The 22,449-nt window shown below is 38.9% G+C and overlaps 2 protein-coding genes across 4 annotated transcripts in view; one reads left to right on the forward strand and one right to left on the reverse strand.

Annotated features, from left to right (window-relative positions):
- The window catches only part of stx1a (syntaxin 1A (brain)), a 58,963-nt gene extending 42,448 nt beyond the window's left edge, over positions 1-16,515 (forward strand). Inside the window, exons 5-10 of one of the 3 annotated variants that reach the window (XM_014986920.2) lie at positions 418-491; positions 612-720; positions 8,186-8,259; positions 8,341-8,475; positions 10,924-11,034; positions 12,572-16,515. In XM_014986920.2, the coding sequence (XP_014842406.2) occupies positions 418-491; positions 612-720; positions 8,186-8,259; positions 8,341-8,475; positions 10,924-11,034; positions 12,572-12,649 (581 nt within the window). In that variant the 3' untranslated portion in view covers positions 12,650-16,515. Of the gene's footprint in view, positions 1-417; positions 492-611; positions 721-8,185; positions 8,260-8,340; positions 8,476-10,923; positions 11,301-12,571 lie in introns of those variants that run through there. The other 2 variants (XM_014986919.2, XM_014986918.2) reach the window with 2 other exon arrangements.
- Positions 16,516-17,360: 845 nt separating this feature from the next.
- On the reverse strand, positions 17,361-20,304 carry LOC148155858 (caspase-1-like). The gene is made up of 8 exons (XM_088011978.1): positions 20,176-20,304; positions 19,797-20,075; positions 19,609-19,697; positions 19,248-19,424; positions 18,254-18,488; positions 18,016-18,177; positions 17,800-17,909; positions 17,361-17,687 (listed from the first exon to the last, which is right to left on the reverse strand). The coding sequence occupies exons 1-8, from the start codon at positions 20,180-20,182 to the stop codon at positions 17,583-17,585; spliced, it is 1,164 nt and encodes a 387-aa protein (XP_087868104.1). The 5' UTR covers positions 20,183-20,304; the 3' UTR covers positions 17,361-17,582.
- Positions 20,305-22,449: the final 2,145 nt, after the last annotated feature.

Raw genomic sequence — 22,449 nt, forward strand, 5'->3', positions numbered from 1 at the left:
CAATGACTTTAGGAAAAAAGAAACAACTGGGGAATTAATTAAATGGTAAAAATGGACTGAACTTATATATAAGTAAGTTAATAATTTATTCTAGAAAGATTGTAAAATTAATGAAACTTCATTTAAGATTTAAAGGAGCAATGAATCATCAAGAAAGAGTTTTATCATAATTAAATTCAACAAAAGATTGATATATTAGAAAAAGAAATATACAAAGAACTAATTCTGAAAGAAATATGTAAGCAATAAAAATGAAAAAACAGGAATAGTAACTTAGAAAATTATATTAAAAAATGACGCATCCAGTGCAATAAAACTTGAATCTTGAAATAGATTTTGTTCTGAGTTTTTGTTTGAGTTAAATGGTCAATTGCAGATCAAGTGTTTATATATTATTATGTTTTTGTTGTTGTTCAGGTATTCAGCAAACCATTGAGCAGGAGGAAGGGCAGAACAGATCGTCAGCTGACCTGAGGATACGCAAAACGCAGGTAGAGTTCAAGCAAACACAGAAGGCTTTGGGAAAACGTTTCTCTGTCATCTAACTGCAGCTGTTTTTCCTACCTGGATGAGGAATTTCTTCTTCTTCTTCTTCTTCCTCGCTTCCCCAGCACTCCACGCTGTCGAGGAAGTTCGTCGAGGTGATGTCGGAGTACAACACCACGCAGTCGGACTACAGAGAGCGCTGCAAGGGCCGCATTCAGAGACAGTTGGAGATCAGTGAGTAGATCCACTAATGCACACCGAGGACGGGTGATAAGTGGGTTTATGGTGCTTAACGGTGTACTGTCAACTCCAACCATAGTTTCTTTTCTTGGCACTAAAACTCTCTAGAGCAGCTCAAATGTGAATTGGCTTTTCACTTGTTGCAGTCATTCTCGTTCTGAAATGTAAAAGTAGGTTTTAACTGTGCTCTAATTGAAAAATAAAATCTGGACAGCAAAAGTATCAGTAACTTGCATTTTGTTGAACTCGAATGCTAGAAAACCAGAGGAAGAGGGGTGAAGTGAAAAGTTTTAATGATGAAATAAAAGGACAAATTACTTTAAACAACAACTAAAATTGGGCCTTTTAAAAACAATGGAAATGGGATCAGAGACACAGGAACCAGGTGAGTAAAATTAGGAGAAAATTGATCAGAGGAGAAAACGACGGAGAGATCAGAGGAATCTGAATGAAAACACCACAGGAACTTGAACGTATAACCTGAAATATAACATAAACAAAGATTAAGAAAGAAGCTAAACACTAAGGAATGAGCTATGACATGAATATGGAAAGACATTAACAATGATAAACAACTCAGAAATGATAAGAAAAAACTTCCTAAAAACACAAACACAGCTTGTTATTGTTGCAGAATGATAAATTAATACATTTTATATTATATATTTTGAGTTACACTACGTTTCCTCCAGATTAAGTGTTGGAAAGCTTTTTTTTGTTGAGACTCTGAGCTGATGCCAAAAGCCTTTAATCAGTTACTTTCTTCATGCGCCTCATTCGTAACTTTCCTTCCACAACCTCGTATTCAAGGTTCAGTTCACACGAAATAAAACTGAAATGACTTGTCTTTGTCGCTTAAGAACTTAATTACAGGACCAGAGGGCTCTTTGTTCTCATTTATGTCCCAAAATAATTACACAAAATAAAATAAATGAAGCTGCTTTCATTCACACGAAGTGACTTTCAAATGTATCCACCTTTTTTATGGTTTGATGGTTTGCATCATTTCACTCAGAGAGCATGTCTGCAACATTTCATTTTCTTTTTACTGTGAAGCAAACAACAAGTAGGAAAAATAGAAAACTTCAGTGTGCATAATTACTCTCTCCTCTAAATTCACTGCTTTCCGTAGACATCTGTTGCAGCAATTAATTACAGCTGCAAGTCGCTCTGGATGATTCTCCATGCGCTCACTTCATCTTGACGCTGGGATCGTTGCCCGTTCCTCGAGCCGACGCTGCTCCAGCTCCTTCAACTTACACAGTTTCCACTGGTGAACGATATTCAGCAAACTGCAAGATCACATTTTCTATCCTTTTGGAGATTTTTGCTCATTTACATCGGAACCTAAACTAGAAGAAGTGTTCTAAATTTACTGCAGAAGTAAACAGAAATGGACAGAAAAATGCATCATTTCTCCCTCCAACCATCACAAGACCGATGGGCTTAATTTGGCAGGAATAGACGTAATAAAAGTTTCCAATTTAAAACGGCATATTGGGAGAAACCAGAGGCATTTTGAAAAGACCGTTCCTCAAAATCCTGAGTCAAGGACAACAAAAATACACAAACTGAGATTCTCTGATCAAGCTGTAAGCAGGTTTCTGGTTACATCGTTGACACAACAAAAAGCAACAGAGAAAAATAGTTTTCCTGTTCACTTTGATTAGTAAGATCTTGATTTGTTTTTTTTTAAAGATTTCTACAAATCTGTTGATTTTCTGTAAAGCCGTCGAAACTTTTTTATCTTATTTTACAACACGAGTTATTTAGAATATAACTGGAACGTGGTGAGGGGCTAGAGGGACCGACAACTTTTGACTCATTTTAAAATTTATTTTAGCTAACGTTTGAATTAGATCAGCTCTGGCTGAGATCTTAGGTGCATCCAGATGATGATCAGATGTTCATTTCCACGAGGTTTTAGCAGATCGTTGTGCTGGTTTGGTTTTATATCACTTTAATCTACTCCAGCGTAGAAATTTTATTTTGAAAATATCACACTGCAAAAACACAAAATCTTACCAAGAATTGTTTTCTAGTTTCTAATGCAAATATCTTAGATTACTTCTTTTTCTTTTCTTTTTTTCCATGTTACGAATGAAATAATCTTCAAGTGGAACTAGTACCTTTTTGTCAATGTTCAAGAATTATTGACGTAAAACAAGCTCCTATATCTTGCTGAAAAGTTACTTGTAAATTCGTTTTTCAAGTGATCTAAAATATTTGCACTGAAAACTCGACCAGAAATACTTGGCAACATTAAGATTTTCTCCATTTCGACTTTACTATTAATATTCCTTTTTGTCTTTTGTTTTATTCATTTCAACTTCTGTTTCATCATTTTGACTTTTTTCTTTGACTCTTCTTAAGTGTTGTGTGTTTTTTTGGACACTTGTGTTCAGTTTCCAACAATATTCTAATAAACAAAATCCTAGAAGGAGAGTGTGTTTTTCCCTCTACGGCGGCTCAGGTTTCACTTTCGCTTTTCTGTCATTTATTTGTGTCTCCCTGGCGCCACAACAACCGCTTTCAGAATCAAATCGCTTTTCATCGACACCCACACACACTTGGACGCACTCAGCAGGTTACCGCAGCTCTCCTCTTCCCCGTTGCGCCGAATGCGTCAGATGAACTGACAGGTATTAAATGTAAGCCTTTCAATCGTGGACCAGATGGACGATTCTTCATTTAATACGTGATACAGTCGCCTAAATGTACGCAAAGCATGAGTGCGTCCATACAGAGATGAACGCCGTGACTTATTTAGTGGTGATGGCTGAGGGAAGACCGGACACATGCAGCAAGTTTATCTCCACTTTGTGCGCCACTTTCTAGACAACAATGGGGCTCACAGCACTCTGTGGGCCTAGTCAAAGGACAAAAACACACCTCATGAGGTCAAACACCTGAGTCACTTTTTCCTTGAGCTCTTCCAGATGCGCTCGGGTTTGATTCGTCAGCTGCTGGAATCACAGGAGGCTTTCACTGTCGCCAAGGAAGGGATCACACACAAGCATCAATGGAAAAAAAACACACACACAGAAAGACAGGCAGCGCTTTGAGGACGCAGGAAACGCTAATTATTTACAAGTCTGAGGGAGGATTTTCCCCTTTCTTTTAATTCTGTTCATGTAAAGATTTAATTCCTTGCGTCGCTGCAGCTCCAACACCTCTGACTGGCTTTGTGTGTGAATCGATAAAATGTCACACGCTGAGGGAAACATTCGGTCTCTGTATCGATTCTGCCGCAGCTTCTCTCTTTTCCCGCTCACCTCCACTCCGGCCTGATGGGTGCAGACATGAAAAGGACAAGAAAGAAATGCCGGGGCGCCCTGCGAGCGTCGTGTTGGAGGATTTCAGCTCCACCGTGACGATGCTGCTATTTAGGGTTGTGAAGTCATCCCTCCGTCCGTCCAAATAAATCTGTTTGTCGACTAAAACGTATGTAGAAATGCATATGTTGGTATTTTAGACCTGTGTGCTGTAAACAGCCAGGCCGACCGAGCCGAGGAGAGGTCGACCGCAGGCGTTGCAGGGTGTCTCTCTGACATTTGATTATTGTTTTCCATTTCCCATCGGACCGCTCCACTAGCTGCTCGCTCCGGCACAGGAAAATGACTCTGATGTGGTCAAACAAGGTCCTCCTCACCTGTATAAAAAATCTGACTTGAGCTGTAATGTTTCTTATAAGATTAACAAGAAAGAGTTACAAAATAATTCTAATTATGGATGGGGAAAATACAACCATGGGAAGCTTGAGGACCTTTTTTTGTTTCTGCTGCACAAACGTTTGTGCTCTCCGCTCCTGGAGGACGACGCTTCTGGTTCACCAGACACAGGAAATGAAATAGTGCAATTACTGCCAGCAAGGTAGCATTAAAGATTTAATAGCCTATGAACACTATGGGTGTAGTTATACTTCTCTGCTTCATATTGGATTTTTCAGGGTTTGGGTCTCCATGGTAACAATTAAGAGCCTCCCTTGGAGCTTGTAAGGGCTTTAAAGAAAACAATGACGTGTCTGCATGTGTGTGTGAGCTAACGCTTTGCACATTAAAAAAAATGTAATAAATAAATTGGAATTGTGAACTAAAATAGATTCTTAAGTTGTTTAGTGAAAGTATTTGACCACTTCATGCCACCTAAATGGAAGTTCATTGGTGTGAATAGAGTTGATTTGCTTCATAAATGTTTAGCCAAGTGGAGCTGAAGTCTTGTAAAGTTTGACTGATGCTTCATCTGTGTCCCATTTTCAATCTCCAACATCCTCAAAGTCTTGGTCACGCACGGCTACGCACACACTCTGATAACGTATTTCTACCAATGCAAAAGACAAGTTTAGAGAAAATCAATCTGTTGCTCTTTGGCAGAATAACTAAAAAATATTTAGGTTTTAACGCAGTTTTGAACTTTTATTAGATTTAATGGGGCGCCTTTCTTTTAGGAGATTATTTAAAGAGGCAGTATCACGTAAATTCGACTTTTTTGAGCTTTGCATCATATTGCGTTGTTATTCCCTCATCAGAAATATGCCTGGTGTTGCCTTGACTCTTGCATGCATGTTTGAGGAATCCTGTAATCTCCTCCTGTAAGAGGATCTCTTCAGCCTCCCTCGAGTTTGTATAGCAGGAAACACACAAATGGAGTTTCATCCTAGTTGTTTCACTAGTTGTCTTGGTTTCACCAGGACAACGATCCAGCATGTGCCGAGTGGAAGGCAGCCATCATTATTTATAAATACACACAGTTTTCCCTACCGTGGGAAACAAATGGGCAAAAATATAATTGTTCTGCGTTTTTTTTAGATTTGCAGTAGCCTAGATTTTGACATTTATTTATATACAATACATCCATTTAATACTGTTAAGCATCACTTAATATTGCAGTTTGCTAGGGTGCTGCAAATTGCCTCCACAGATAACAATCTTTATGTAGACACAACCCATAAAGATTGTTTTATCTGGAGATAAGCGAGCACTTGGGAGGTTTCCGTCTGCAGACCAGCATCCTGAGATGTATGGCAAGAGAAAGGAGGCAGGCTGAGGACGAGCGAGTGTCAAGATCCTTGAATACATTAGGAAGATGCCTCACTGTAATGAACTGCTAAGTGAATGTCTAGAAACTTAAAGTTTCAAGCACCAACAGATTGAGTAAGAGTTAAAGAAAGTTTCATGAATGGCTAAGGGGGCTGGACTGGAGGAGGATGCAGAGGCACTAATGTGAGGCAGGACAGGAACAGTAGAGGTCAGGACCTGCCACACCACTCTGGACTCGAGATGCAGGCTGTATAAAAATGAATAATCCAGCATATAACAGCTGGGTGTAAAGCACTGGTAGCCAAGCCTCTGTAACCGGTATTATACAGGTTGAGCGCAGCCTGGAGGCTCAGAGAGGAACTACAGATGTTGTGAGATTGGACGCCTCAGCGGTGTGAGTGTTTATTGGTGCATTTGGCCCTTTGACCCCAAGGCTGGAGGAGTTGGTGCAGCTGATTCCAGTAACAACCTCTGAGACCTCCAGCAGAGAACGGAGGTCTCTCCTTCAGGCTTCCACAAGGCTGAAGTGGAGCCGCCGTGTTGGATGTGGCGAATTAGGAGTTACTACAAATATATATTAAGAAGATTGACGTATTACACCAGAATATTGTTCTTTACTGTTAGGTCAAAAGAAAGCTGACATACTCATTCATGCTTCTTTTTTGTTGCTGTGTTATATAATATTTTTGTGGCTCATACAAAAACTAAACTCCACAGCTACAAACTATTTGATGGAAACTAGGTTTTCAACAACAACAAAAAATGAAATGGAGCAAAAACTTCTTTTGTGAGCTGTATGTAGACCAAGTAGAGATTTAATATGTGCATGGAAACGATTTTGAAATGATGCTGACAACATCTGACAGAGACGTGCCGTAACAGTGGGAGTAATGGACCTCCAGAGTAGCAACTCTGCAGGCGGTTTCCGCATTCACACTGTAGGATATTACAAGAGATGTAGAAAAACTGTTCATGATGTAGGGCAACTCTGCTGGGGCAAATAAAAATGGATGAGGAGCAAATGCAGCAGGAAGCGATGGTGACATACACGAGAATTAGTAGGTGGAGGGAGACTGGAGTTACAGAGAGGAGCTCGAAAACAAGAAGCTAAACTATTATGACGCACCTTAAAGTCATTTAAACATCCTGACAGACTGATTTTAAGAGAAAAAATATCTTTATTCAACAGAAGTTTGCATAAATTTACCATTGGCCTGAATGTCATATTGTGGTTTTTATAGATTTATTTGAATCAACACAACTTATTGTGGATTCCTGCATCAACATAGTCAAAATTACTCAATACTTAAAAAATTATGCCTCACTGAGTTGCAGAAGTTTCCCACATAATTCTGGCAGCTTTTTTTTTTTTTTTTTTTTTTTTTTTTATCTCCCCAGAATCGGAAAAGTTCATTTTAATTTATTGGCTGTAAATATCAACATGTCTTCTGACGGTCTGAGCTCAGAGCCATTCATAAAGCTTAACGTTGGGGAGCTTCCCTCCAGCTCCAAACCGGTTTGGATCAGCCTCAGACCCAAACCGCCATCCTCAGCCTGAGACTGGAGGAAATTGGATCTGGTTTTGAGGGTCAACCATGAAACTACCAAGGTTTCAACTGACTATGAATTGAAAACGACCAATGTCAAAACCCAGAGTAAAATTAGTTTTACATCATCTTAGACTGAAAGGACTCTGGCCATGAAAGGAAACCTTTTCGACTAAGTTTACTGGTGTTTCCAAAGGCCTTCTGGACCAGATAAGTTAAATTATTTGACCTTGAAGACAAGAATGATCTTTGGAGGAGTCCAGTTGAAGCTTTCACAGAAGAATCACTTCACCACATGTTGAGCCCGGTGATTTATGGCAGATGTGTTTCTATGGCAACGCCTATAGGAATACCACTTGTGTTTAACCTGAGTTTGAACGCAGTGAACTGCTGGATCGGAGGCCGTCTGAAGCAGAAAGTTACATCATAACAACAATAAATAAATAAATTCAGACATTGCGCAGTCGATGTGTTGGAGTTCTCTGCTTGCCTCGTCTTTATTACAAGGCAAGATGTATAAAATTATTGTTTCACTCATGTAAGAAGTCATATGAGAGAAATGGCTGTTAGTCAAATCATTCGTGGAGAGTTTTTTTTGTTTGTTTTTGCAGCTAAACATTTGTCTTAAACATGTAAATGACAGAATAAAACCTCTTATCGCACCAAATTCTTGCTCTGCCACGTCGGTTTCTTTCACAGTGAATGTTGGCTGCTTTGAAATTTTTGGTTTCTGCAAGAGTGATGAGACAATTTGAAGATTTTTGTTAAGCAAGCGATAAATTTCCCTTTGCATGTGATGTCAAAGAAGTTACACCACTTTAACATGACTGTAGCTTATTTGTGTGTTTTTTTTTTGTTTTTTTTTCCATTTAGCTGGAAGAAACACTACAAATGAGGAGCTGGAGAGCATGTTGGAGAGTGACAACCCTGCCATCTTTACCTCCGGGGTAAGCGACTCTATAGCCATGTTTTAAAAAGAATATGTTATTCTTTCTTGCTGTTATTTTCACGTCTCTTTTAATCCTCAGATAATAATGGATAACATCACCCAACAAGCAATGAATGAGATCGAGACGCGGCACAACGAGATCATCAAGCTGGAAAACAGCATCAGGGAACTTCATGACATGTTCATGGATATGGCCATGTTGGTGGAGAGCCAGGTGAAAACCACACTCCTTCTCTCTGTGTGTCTCTGTCCAGCTGTCCAGAGACGAGCTTTTAAAAGGTTTTTCCTCATTTAGATTCTTTATTCATGTTCAGGAAGCTGCAGGTTTTAATTTGCAGACAGTAAGTTCAGTGGTAGCCCTATTTCCATTTCCAACAGGTTCTCCATACTGTGCACCTTAGTAAATGTATTATTTTGGGTCAGATCAGTTTTGGTTCAAGGACAGTGGGCCTTTACTTATTTTTAAAGTTGCTTGGATTTCTGGAGACAGGCTTTATCTGTGTAACTGCTGCATTAAAAAAAAGAAAAAAAAGCACACTGTCTTCTCAACTGTTGAAGAAATATAAAGCTTTTCAGACTTTTACTTTTTATATTAACAAGTTAGAAGCATGGATAACATCACTCGGTTACAAATGCTGTCTTGTACAAACTGAGTGATTCTGGGGATCGTTCAGATGCTAATCCAGAGACGTAATTCCTTAAATCCTTGCACACACACATCAGTAATCCTTCGGTGCAGAGTTGTGTCTGCTGTCAGAGAACTTCAGTCCTGCTGCTGCTGCCATGTCTGCCTGCAGGAGTGTGGGCTGAACTCCCCACAGAGAAAACCCACATCAGCAAATAACATGGAGGATTAATGAAAAATGAAACACATCAACATTTATTTAGATTTCTTGATGCCATTATTAGAACAAATATAGACAAGTGAAATCGAACATGATGGCAAAAACGCATTTACACCTACATGTGTCACAAGCTTTCTTATCTGAATGGCCGAACCTCTTTAATAAAAATGAAACAACAAAAAAAAAAACAACAAGGTGATGATGTTAAACATTTCCATAAATTAGAACAAAACAGACAATAGCTGCGGTTTTTATTACAATTGTGTACAAAATTGTCACGCTGTTTCCATAAAAAATTAAAATAAAAAATCTGTATAACATTCCCCTTATATTGCAATGTTTTAGACATTTCACCTCATGCATTGTTTACCACTGAATTTCCGTCACCCCCAGAAATCTGGTTTTATGCACTTTTAGTTGCAGCCTCACTTATCACACATGTCCTGCTGTTTTACTGGAATATATCTGTTTTAAAGCATTAGTTCCCTTCCCACTGCTTTAGTCATTTGATTGGTTATGTCACTTAAGCATAATAATAACTTTTGTTCCTAACACAGAACCTTGTGGTACCCCAAAAGTTCAACCTTTAGTCAAAATGCATTATATCTACACACCAATATCTATTAATAGTGTAGTTGTTTCTCCAACCATACGCCTTCCATCTAATATCAAATCTCTACAACATTTTCTTCACCATCAAGAGGTTTTTTTTTTAAAGACATGCTGCTTACAGTTTAATTCCCTATCACTTTTGTAATTTCTCTGTCGTCTATGAGCTGCGGTTCTTCCATCGATGTAAACTCTAAACAAACACTAAAAGTTAGTCATTAAGCTGCGTTTGAAATACGAACGGCGGTAATGTCTCCTGAAAGTCGCATCACCTCCTGTGTCAGTAAATTGCCATAACAAAATAAGGACAACTGTTTTAATTGAAGGTAATTGTGTGCTTGTGTATTAATATCCAAATTTTAATGTACTTTCCTCATAGTATGAGATCACGCTCAGATGAAAATGTAATTTTACCGTTTCAGCATTGCTCTGTTTCTGTCTCTCTATCTGCTTTCTCCTCTTTGTGTTCGCACAACCCTGTCACCACTGCAATGACTCTAAGCTCTAGACAACACAGAAAGCTCCTTCCAATAAGACAAGGTAATAAAAGTCTGTTTATAATTTTATTATGTTGCGAATGAAATCTTTGTTTTTTTTTGCATGCATGCTGTGCAGACTGGCTTTGAGTTGGACTTTGTAATTGTTTTATGATCACAAATTTACAATAATTATGTTTTGTTGTTGCAATGGGGAGCCGCTTTCACTTTGGTGGAAACCTATTTATGTCTGAATCACAGTTAAGAATAGTCAAACCTTGGACTTAAATCTAAATTATTTGTGTGTATTTCTTTAAAGCTGAAATCGGGTTTGTTGCTAACTGGGAACAGAGTTGGAAATATTTCAAAGAGCAACGAAAACGTCCCATGAAGATGATGTTGTGCTCCGGTGGCTTGAAATGTCAGCTGAACTTATCAAAGGCATTATTGGTTTTGAATTTCCCTCCAGTCTTGTGGATAATAAGTGTCTTGCCTGAAAATTAGACAAACTTCAATAAACCAGATATTTTCATATTGGTCTATTTTCACACAAAAGATGCTGATTAGTGATAAACAGAGAACGATGTGAGCGTGTGGTGGAAGAGGAGTGAAGCGCTTTGGAAAATACAAGCTGTGGGTGTTTCAGGAAAACAGGGCTGGGAACCACTGATCTATGTGATGCATTTCTGCTTTTTCACCAACGCGCTCTCTGCCTTCTCGTTCTGTGTGCAGGGCGAACTGGTGAACAACGTCGAGCGGAGCGTTCTGGGCGCTCAGGAATATGTGGAGGAAGCAAAGGAGCGCATCCCGAAATGCAAAAAGTTCAAAAAGACCAACAGACGGGTGACATACTTATCTCCTTCTCTTTCTCCTTCTTCTTCCCTTCACCTCCTCTCTCTTCCTACATCCACTCCTCCTGCTCCTGCCCACACGCCTGGCCCCTTCCTTCTGCTTCCTGTCCATCTCCCACACCTCCTCCCTCTAACTAACTTTTCTAGGGGGAAATGATAGACCGCATAGAGTACAATGTGGATCACTCGGTAGACTATGTGGAGAGGGCGGTATCAGACACTAAGAAGGCGGTTAAGTACCAGAGTAAAGCCCGGAGGGTGAGTGTCTGTGCCGAGCGCGCATGCGCAGCAAAACGCTGCTTCAGAAGCATTGCATGCCCCCAGTGGAGTGGAGTGCTGGCTGTGGTCTGTGTGCATGGATGTTTACCTGTTGTACAGTTTGCATGCAAAGCGTCTGGGTGTTGGGATTGGATTGAATTGTGGCACCGACTGGAAGACAAGGCTGTGTTGACCTCTGGTGGTACCAACTCACTCAGGATAGTCCATCTCTACAGGCGCCTTTGGATTTTTGTTTTAAGTATCAGATCCAGTGAATTACGGAGCTCAGTGATAACCACAAATTTAGGCTCTGCCTCTAAATCAAACAATGACCTCAGAGATCTTAATTACAGAAACAAAAGTGCCGGAAGTGTCTCATCTCTCATTCTTCTCATGATTCTTTTGATTTTTTTTTTCTTTTTGCACTTCAGTGTGATTGCCTTCTAAATCCAACTTCATCTGTTTTATGTCAACATTTACACATAAATCAATCTGCTGTAGCAACTGATAGAGCAACAGAGTTATACTTGCGTATTAAAGTCTGTCATTTCGTTAAAAATCGATGAGTCAAAGTTTCAGTGAAAGAGTTATTCTTCATCAAGCGGCTCTAACTGGACACTTTTCCAGGGAGGAGTTTAATTTGTATATTACAAAAAAATATAATTATTACATCAGAACTAGCCACTTATTTAATCAATTATTAACTTCTTAGTGATCACAATAATATATTTCTATGGTAAAAAAAAAAAGTTCTGCTAATTTCTCTCTTTTTATTTTACCCAACTAGATTTTTTTTAAATGTCCTTGAGAAAAAGAAACAATTTTTGACCCTATTGGACGTGCAAACACGGCCTGAGTTGTGTTTTGCTGATTTCTCATTGAACTGGACCAAATCTGTTGACCCATTGGTTCTTAGCGCCCCTCCGCTCAGCTTCCCTCCCAGGCCATCTCTCTCTGCTTAACCCGAAGGCCCGTTTTGTGGAAGAGAGTTTGAGCTTGAATTATGTTGCCAGGGTCGTTGGATGGTTTCCCATCTTTCATCCAAACAAAGTCAAATTGAGCTTCTTTTAACACATGAGGAAGGAGAACTTCTGAAAGAAAATGGAACCATTCTGCCCCCTGCTGGTTAAAAATAGCACTAATCCGCTCCTTCTTTCTCTTCTTTTTTCTTACTTTCTTCTGTTGTTCCTTTTTCTTTCTCTATTTGTTTCTTTCTTGCTTGTCCCGGCGACCCTTTATTTGACACGTTGCTCTCCCTGTCCCCCATCCAGAAAATGATCCTGATAGGTGGTTGTGTCGCAGTGTGTGTCTTCATCCTCATTATTTCTCTTGCTGTCGGCCTCAGTTAGGACCCTGATACAACCGTTTGCTGCTCTAGAAGTGGCTCAATAATTTAGTGTCACCATTGGAAACGAGCACTCAAACTGTGTGGGACTAATTAATATTGTCTAACTGTGTTATTTTATATTGCTCTTGCACATGTTGTGTTTTTTTTTTTATTTTGCATGTTTTCTGAAAATTACAAAATGTTGCATACTCCTCAAAATTTAGCAATTATTCTAATTATCATATGTGTCTCTGAATAGTTCATGGACAGCCAATCTTTTTCAAAACTTGTGGATGCAAAGTTTTGAATAAGCACCATAAAAAAAGACTTTTTCAAAGGTGATAAAATCTAGTAAAACTATTTTAAGTTTCAGCAAACTCACACCGATGCGACATCTTTCCACTTCAGGTAGAGAAACTATTACCAGCTTAACCCTTTAACTGCTCTAGTGTAGCGTTGATGTGTGTCTCACCACAATAAAATATTATTTTTTCTTCCTAAAATGTCATTTCAAGCTGTCACAACAAGCAGGGGTTAAAAAAAATCTGTAGTTCATTTGGCTCAGAGAAAAATCACATATTTAATTTAATGAAGTAATTTCCAGACATTTCCTACTTATGTAATTAGTAAAAAAATACAGTGAAATAACAACTTTTCATATCTGAGAAAATTCCCAAAGCGAACACTCGTCAGCAGTCTGGCTGCCGACTTCTCCAGAGCCGTCCGTCTCCACTGGGATGGCAAATGTTTTCTGTCCTTATCCCTCTGCCCCGAGTTGAAGCCAAGATTCAGGTTGTTATAATGACACAAAAAGTGCAAAGAGACAAAGCGTGTCATGTTCACTCTATCATTTTCTGTGTTTCCATTAGCAGCCATACATCTGTTTCACATTTTATCATTTGAAGTGAAAATGTGTTTTTAAATATAAAGCCACACTCTGCTTTGTCCATATATGGTAATGGTATTTCCCTTTAGAGAGGCTCAACTCCACTGGATGACTTTGTGTCAGGAAATCTTTCCTGATACAAAATCAGAAAAGACAGGAAATTAGCTTTTTCCTGAGGAAGTCTCACTGGGGGGGGGAGCAAATAATGATTTGCTTTGTTAAAGGATATAAAGGTCCATTTAAATCCATTTTTATTTTATATATTTCATTGCTATGGCTTGAAAATATCCTGTTTACCTTTTCAGTTCAGGACAGATTTGGAATAAAGTCTAGTTATAACACATCATGACAATTAGTTCTCGCATCTTCCATGTGTTAAGATTTATACAGCAAACCTTTGCGTAAATGTTGCTTGGGTTGAGGCTATTCGACAGAGACCCATTTCAACAATCTGATCGGCATGCCATAAGAAATTTGCATGGATCCACCAGAAGCATTTGGCCCATCACAGAAATTAGGAACTGCCTTTTTGATTTGAAGATTGAACAAATAGTAGTAGTCAATTCTGTCATGAGAAATGCACCAACTGAGAATAACTGTAATATAAGTCCATTATTTGGTCTTTGGTTCCTATCATTTAGCTCTTTTGCTAAATTAAAATAAATCATCTTGCTTTTGTTTTGTCGGACACTGATTGCTTATGAATGATATTTATTGAGATAGTGTTAAAAACCTGTATTGACCTTTTTCTTCCACCAGAGGGCGCTAAAGCTGATTCTCTGCCCTTGCTTTTTTAACACTGTGGAGTGATCGTGTTTGTTGGATGCGTAAAACGCCACTAAGGCAGAGAGAACTCAATATGCTGTAACTCAAGAAGACGGATTGATCTGATCTCATGTATTTATCTTGAAATATTAAATCAAGCAATCTCTAAAAAGTTAAATTCTACTTTATTGCCTTGACGACAGTAACTATAATTTCAGCTGAATTTCCTCTCAGAGGACAAAAACGTTGTCCTCTGAGGCATCCCAATTGCAGCACTCTTTTATTTGCCTGCATTTTGTGAAGAATTGATTATAATCTTAAATGATAATCTTACGTTTCACTGAGTTCTCTCTACCTGTAAAGCTTAACGTTATTTAAGTTGTTGAACAAAGTGCAGGAAGTTCAAACGTGAGCTTTTACAAATCCTTGTAATAGTTGCACTCCGAGAATTTCCTGAGATTATTTTATGTTATTAGATCCCACTTTTGTTTTCTGAGTTCCACTTTGCTCAAATGTATTAAAGCTATGTTCATACTGCTAACATGTTTTCCTCTCTTTCCTGTCTGCTGCGTGGGATTTTTTTTTTTTTTTTTTTAACTCTCCGTAGAAGAAAATCATGATCATTATATGCTGTGTGGTTTTGGGAATTGTCATTGCTTCCATAGTTGGAGGAACTCTGTCTTAAACCTCAGCTGCTGTCACACTGAAACACGCACACAGTCACAAAACTACACACACACACACACACCCCCACACACACACACACACACAAATGAAAACAGGCAAAACCAGTTCATGTATGAAAAGCTACATTCCAGAACAACGTTTCCCAACCCCGGTCCTCAGATCAAACTGCCCTTCGTCTTGTAGATGTTTTCTTGCAATAAAACACCTGATTCTGATAAATGAAGTTCAACCGGCGCCTGGCAATTGGCCCAATTGATCGAAATCAGGTTTTCCGAAGCAGAGAAACATCTAAAGCGTCCGTGGCGGTTCATCCTGAGGGTCGGCGTTGGAAACGACTGATCTGGAACGTGCTTAGCACACAGTGTGTCACGTATGATGCATTCTGCAAATAGTGTACAGGACCAGAGGTGATCTCGCATGAGTTGCTATTTTGTAAACATGTGGTGCTGCAAATTGTTCATCTGGATGTTGTTAAAGGGTATGACGTTTCTGGAAGTGGGACGTCACTCAATGGTACGTATTCTTAGGCATCCCAATTCACAAATAAGACACTACTTTGTTTGTACTCTCTGTTTTGTGTTGTACAAGCGAAGTGATGGGTCACTCACCTGCAGTGTTTTCACAGACAATATTTTACCTATTGATTTGTAGTTTTATATGTGCATATTTTATTCTAGTTTCCTTCAAAGCCCTGCATGGTGAAGTGTTGTTCTGTGTTCAGATGCAAGGGGAGGGGGACCAGAAAAAGAAAACTAACCATGTACAGACGTTTATGTTTTTGCTTGTTGAATCCTCACACTGCCAAACTTCTTTTGTTTTACTGTTTTTTTTTTATACACAGCTGAAGCAGTTATACTGTTTTGTTTTTTTTAGTTTATTTCTGACGTAGCTGGTGTGGCTCTCTGTTTGTTTGTATGCATGTATGTTTAAGATCAAATGTTCTGTAGCTTCTTGGACTGTCGAGTCAAGCTGAAGTGTTGGTTGCGTGTCTTGATTTTTGTATTTTTTATTGATACTCTAACACTGCCAGTCAGTTCAGCTAAGCTAAGCAGAGTCTCGCCTACTTAAATAAAAATTTATTTCTGCTTAATTTACGTGAATTTTAAACAGCGCATTTTATTTTCTCGGGCTACTTCTTTTACTCCTCGACTAGTCGATGGCAGTTTGAACAGATAGCCAGAGAGGCCCTCATTCGTTTATGGACACATTCGCAAACTTGCAGCCGTGTTGCCATGTTGTCTACTCCAGTGTTTCCCAGCCCTGGTCCTCAAGGCACACTGACCTGCATGTTTTAGATGTTCCCCTGCTTCAGCACACATTATTTCAATTGTTGGCTGATTAGCAGGGTTTTGCTGAATTGCAATCATCTGAATGGGGTGTGTTGAAGCAGGGGAACATCTAAAACATGCAGGTCTGTGTGCCTTGAGGACCAGGGTTGGGAAACACTGGCCTACTCAATGTGTTGCCTTTCTGTTGTATTGTGTTAAACTGGTTTTCTTTGTTTTGTACTTGTTTTTTCTGTTTTCAAGTAAAGTCTATTTGGAAAATGATCTGGAGATGTTGTGTTTTGATTAGCAGAAGAAGTTTCTGGTCGGTGGAGAACGACGCATCGTCCCTCCATGTTCATCTGATACTCTAGTCAATGCCCTCAATCTATTACATTAGAATAGTGTTAAAGGGTTCATTTCAGTAACTCAGTCCACTAACTTAAACACGTTATGTAACAATTGATGTTTTCAAGTCTTTTTTTTTTTATCTAGATATGAAGATTTTTCACTTAAAGTAAATGAAAATGTGACATGATTAGAAAAACCTGATCAGATCAAAAATATTCATAGAGATGCCATCATATTAAAAGGAATGTTTAATATGAGCTCAAAGGTTGTTATTTTCAAAAGGCACTTTTAATCTGATGAACGGACCTCATTAAAAACCTTATTTTAATTTACTGAAGGCGGCTGCATTTTAACCAAATATGAACAAGACACAGATATTTTCTATCTGTTGAGTCAGTGCTAAAAACGCTTTATTTCTGAAACCTCACTGTGTGTTTTTATGCAGACAATAAGAATCTCCTTCAATCAGCTCTCTATGTAACTCAATTCTCGTTTCCATGTTTTTCTGGCACCGTGTTTTTTTTTATTTAATTTTTTTTATCAAGTAGCTGCATCGACTTTTGTGATGCTACAAACTGTCCTCTGATTGGCTGCTTAGATACCTGGTCAAACCAGGTTGACTAAACAGAGGCAACAGCTTCCTTTCATCACTGAAATTAATCCACTTTGTCAACAACTTGGACTTATTTTTATTCTCACAATGAACCAGATCTGTTTGAACAGTTGGCTGTCAGATTTTTATGTTCATTTGCAGTTCCTTACATGTATTCAAGCAGAACTGGAGTCGGGTTTTTATTGGAAAACAAAATGTTATTTCACATAAACAGGAACTTTTATGAACAGCTTTTTTTTCTGCAGGACAGTGAAGTCAAGCTCATAATTTCCTCTGTAAAATAAAAATGGGGCTAATTTCCAGTTAAAGTACAAACTATTAGGTAGATATTAAAAAAAGAAAAGTAAGGGTAGCGTTAGCTTAACAACAGATGGATTTATCAAACGTCTCAGTGGCCTGGAAAAAGGTAGAAGCGCCTCGTTAGAGTGCATCTGTCTTTCGTTGGCATTTGTCTTTTGGTGTCATCAGGAAAGTCTTCGAAGCGTTGCATCACCTGCAGAATAGAAACAGACAAAAATGACTCTTTCCACTCTGTTCTGTTTTCTTTTTTTTTCTTCCAGTTTTCAAACGTTGTGCCATCTGAAAAACAACAACAACAAAAGTACTTTTCTGAAAAGTTCATCAATGTCATCCTGGTGGGAGTAGGTGTTGAAAACTTCAACAATGTACTGAATCAGGAAGGAGCCCAAATCCTCTCTTCTGTATGACACAGTATCTGTAAAAAAAAAACAAACACACAGTTTTCTTACATGCAGTTACTGATTTCTGATTGTAATCTGAAAAAACAAAGTGCATCCATTTGATTTAAGACACAAACTGACCAGGCGTGCTTGACAGGAGGGAAATGCAGTCCTTTTCCTTGTGAACGTATCGAATGGAGTCTTCAACGATGCCGCCTTTGGGAGAGGGTGGCCGGTGCGACGCCTCGTCAGACACCACGCTGGGTTTCGCGCTGTCGCTAACAATGGCAGCTCCTTCCAAAGCTGTAGCAAACGAGCAATAATTACACCTGGATCTGAGCCACACTGCAGTCTCAAACTCGGGGTGACTGATGAGCACCTCCTCTGCAGGCCTGGATGATGATGACCTTGGGTTTGTCCATCAGTGCGGAGCATTTTTGTGGGCCGAGATATTTGTAGATTTTGTCAACGGGGAATTCGTCTGGTTTGTCTTGCCTGTGGTCGACTCCGAGTACCAATCCCCGTTTTCCATGAGACATGATCACCACAAACACGCTGTCTGTTTCTTTCAGCTTGGGGTGTGTGATGAACTGACGCAGAGCCCCTTCAATCTCCTGTTGGAAAATGAAAACGAACAGCAGTCAGTGTTTTATGAACTCGTAAAAGAGATGAGACATCTTAGGTGCAACGATCCTTATTTTCTGGTGTGTAGAATAAAATGGGTTTTTTTTTCATCCTCATAACTTTCTGTTATGTAGGAGAGGTACGACTCTCACTTTAATCGTGAAACTGAGAGTTGTACCTGAAAATGAACGCCGTGATTTTATTGCTCGTTGACAGAGACTAAAAACCCCACAACTCAATCAACCATCAAGTTGAGACAAGTGCAGTGAGAGTTTCGCCTAAAGGCACTGTAGCGTTTAAAGAACCTGTGTTTTGATTGTGCAGCCGTGCACATCAACAAAAGTTTAGCATTTCATATAAAATGTCTTTAAAACATGCCTAGAAAAATGTTTTGATTGAATAAGAGTTACAATTTATGGCTTAAGTTACGATGCATCACATTTTTTATGCATTTTAGCTGCAGAGATGTTACTGCTGCTTAACGCAGGGTTCATAGTTTTGCTGATGTAGAGGTTATAGCAAAATATAACCGTTCTGAATTGGAAGAAAACTATATTTTAAAAAGAATACCCGTTTTAATATTTTTCTTGCATTCTGAGATTTTCCAAATGAAGGAACAAACCAAAAATAATTCTACCTTGTAAGAAAGGTTTGCTTTGCCCAAAGTGTCTTAACTTTTACGTTTTGTCGCTTTTTTATAAATGCAACAGTTAAATACAAAGAAATGTTTAAAAATGGGTTTGAAATACCTTTGCTGTAAGGTCGTTGTGCTTCACCACCTCATACTGCAGGGATGTGAGCAGACTCAACATGTTCTCCTCGTCCTTCTCAGCTCCCCTTCTGGTTAAGTCTTCGTCAGCAAAGTTTCTGTTGGTGATCAAAAGGGCCACACGGCTTTTCAGAGACTTTTCGGACACTTTGTAAATCTGTAAAAAACAAGAATAGTGCAAGAATGCAGGACTGAATACATTTTTTTTTACAAACAATGATTTTACTTTTAATTGTACAATTGACAGCTTGTCATTGATAATATCCCCCTTTCAGGCAGTCTGACTACAGTTATTTATGTCAGGTAAAGAGAATATTTTGATTTTAATGGTAAAACTTTACGTCTGGATCATTCATTTTTTTCGTCCTCTCGGAGTCAGACACGGGGATGAGTCTGTTTGACCAGGTTCTCTGTGTCGGAGGAGCTGCATCTGAGAAAAAAAAAAACCAACACAACATTTGTGTTGCTATGATGTCAAAGTATTATTTTTATCCTTCGTAACAATGTAAGGCTTTCCCTGCCGTCTCACCCGGTTGATCTTGTGAATCGGGGAACAGCTCGGAGTGCAGCATTTCATCTCTGGTTTTAATGTGGTCGATCAGCTTCTGGCTGGCTCTTATGCCCTTCTTCCTCACGGTGTCGATGAGGCAGCGCGCCTTTTCTGCTTTGGTGGGGTTGTCCTCACGCACACTTTCCACCTCGCCATCGTTCAGCACACCATTCTCCAAAAGGTCGTCCAGGAGCTGACTGATCATCGACTTTGACACCTTCTCCACGAATTTGCTGCGGACTTTGAAAAGCTCCTTATCTGCAATAATAATAATAATAATAAAAAATCCAGCTGTGAAAATCCTGACATAGGGGGGAAAAGGTGAGCAGTGAATAAATCCTAAATCCTGAAGCCTTACCTGCCATTGCTCAGACTGGAGGAGACGAATGCCCGGTCCTCTGAAAGTTACGGATGTGTGTGTGTGTGTGTGTGTGTGTGTGTGTGTTTGTGTTGAGGAACTCAGTCTGCTCATAAAAGCAGGTGGAGACAGCTGTTTGATTTGCGCACAGTTCCTTGGAAGCTCATTATTATTCTAGGAACAAGTTCTGACTGGCTGCTGAAGATGTGAACCCTGAGAACTATGGTGAACTCAGTTATGCAATCTGGTTAAATAATATTCCCAGCAAGTAAAGAAAAACCTGTAATAATCTTTAACATGGTTAAATATCGTTTTAGAGCTACATTCATTCCGGGTTTTCACTTTCCACTGATCACATGCACATCCACTAAAGCTCCTTTTTCACTATGAACATACAGATCAAATACCTGTTTGCATTTCTCCCAGGTTTCTATGTGCATCACTTACAAGACATTCATACCATTTCAACACTTTGTTACACTTTGCCACATTGCAGCTATAAACTGTGATGTATTTGATTGGGATTTTATGATGCAGACCAACACAAAGCAGTGCATAATTGTCATTTGGAAGGAAAGAGATAAGTTTTATTATTATTATTATTAATCGTCAAAACTTTGGTCTTGAGTTAATCTAGGATTAGTCAGTAATTGCTTTTCATTTTGATAAAGTTTGTCCTACGAATTCTTGTAGATTGTGTTTGTATATGTGGTATTGGACACCGTTGCACACATCCCTTTTCTGATTTTCATATGTGTTTTTTTTTTAATTGCTCACTATACTTTAAATCCCCTCCAAGTGCTTTGAGTTGTAACGTGTCAAAATGTGAAACGTTTACAAAACTATGCTTTTATTTTATTGACTAAAACTGCCACCATGTCGTGACTTTATGGTAAGTCGCAGGTGATCTGTGGACAGACAGATGGAGCTTTTCCACCTCCTCCCAGCGCTACTGCTGAGGTCTGCAGAAACGCACAGTCAACAACAACCAATCAGAGACAACAGAAAGGTCTTAATGCAGGATTGAAGATCTGTCGAGTTCTATGTATGTAGTATAAAAAGATTACAACCAGTCAGACCAAAAAAAATGTGCAGATAACTAAGAGGTATTCCCATTTTTTTTCTCCACCTTATATTTAGTTTTCTGTGAACACCTTTTGTGCATAACCCCCCTGCACAAAGCTGTTCCACACCTTGAGTGTCTGCATGTTGTTGCAGGTTCAGTCTGTAGGCTGCAGAACGAGATACCAGAAGTATTTGGGTTTAGAATGTGTTCAGGGTTTGTTTTTCAGTTTCATTCCTCCTATATCAATGTTTTCAGTGCTGCTCGGTGAATATTTAGCCTGTCCCAACATGTGCCACTTATAGACTTTCATTTTTCCCCTGCAGCCAGCAGGATCCCAGCACTCACTTCCCATGTCTATTCTGGTAAATGACAGATGTGCTTTGGGGGTATGCGTGCACGCTGCAGTACACAAATTTAATATAGAAAAGAGAAGAAGACATTTTTTTTGTGCCGTTTGTTTTGTCTTGTGCTCTTATATTTACAAAATTATAGTGAATAAATTAAGTTTTTTTAAAGTTTTACTAAAGCTTCCAGATTATTTTGGAAGCTTTCAAAATTAATCCAGAATATTTTTTTTTTCTGACCTTCACTTCTTGCACAAGTGATTTTAATATGTAATTGTACAACTGAGTTCAATTATTATCAGTAATACAGCGGTTACAAAAACAGCATTTAGTACGAGCACTGATGGTTGGGAGTTTCTCAAAATGTAGAAATGTTTACCAATACTTTGCGATCTGAAAAGCATTTCAGAAATCGTAGGAGTATTTTTTTATTTTGGGTTAGTTTTAAAGAAATGTTTCCAAGTTTTTGTGCAGGATGCAGGTTGAGGAATTCCAACATCAAGACGTTTAGGGTAGCTAAGACTAGCAGCGTCTCTGTAATCACGCCGCTAAAGATTTATGTTTCTTTTCCAGGCAGCTGGGAGCCTTCTTGGAAGAGCGCCTTTCATTGTGTTGGTTCTTCCTGTTACGAGGTAACCTCACCACTGCTGCATCGAATCTGCTCCTTTCTTTTGATGTCACCGATAAGCATGATCTACTAAGTCTGATGAAATTTAATTAAACCAGGTTATAAACTATATGAATTAGACGTGTTTGCCTTGTGAAGAATCCTCCAATTATCTTTTTTTGTGGATTCAAAAACCTTTTTGTTCACTTACATGAGTTGGAGGAAAACTTGCTCGAAGAGTTGAAGTTTCACCGAAA

This window comes from Poecilia mexicana, unplaced genomic scaffold (genome assembly GCF_051168715.1).
Source record: "Poecilia mexicana isolate PSO_F unplaced genomic scaffold, ASM5116871v1 scaffold_13, whole genome shotgun sequence".
NCBI lineage: Eukaryota > Metazoa > Chordata > Actinopteri > Cyprinodontiformes > Poeciliidae > Poecilia > Poecilia mexicana.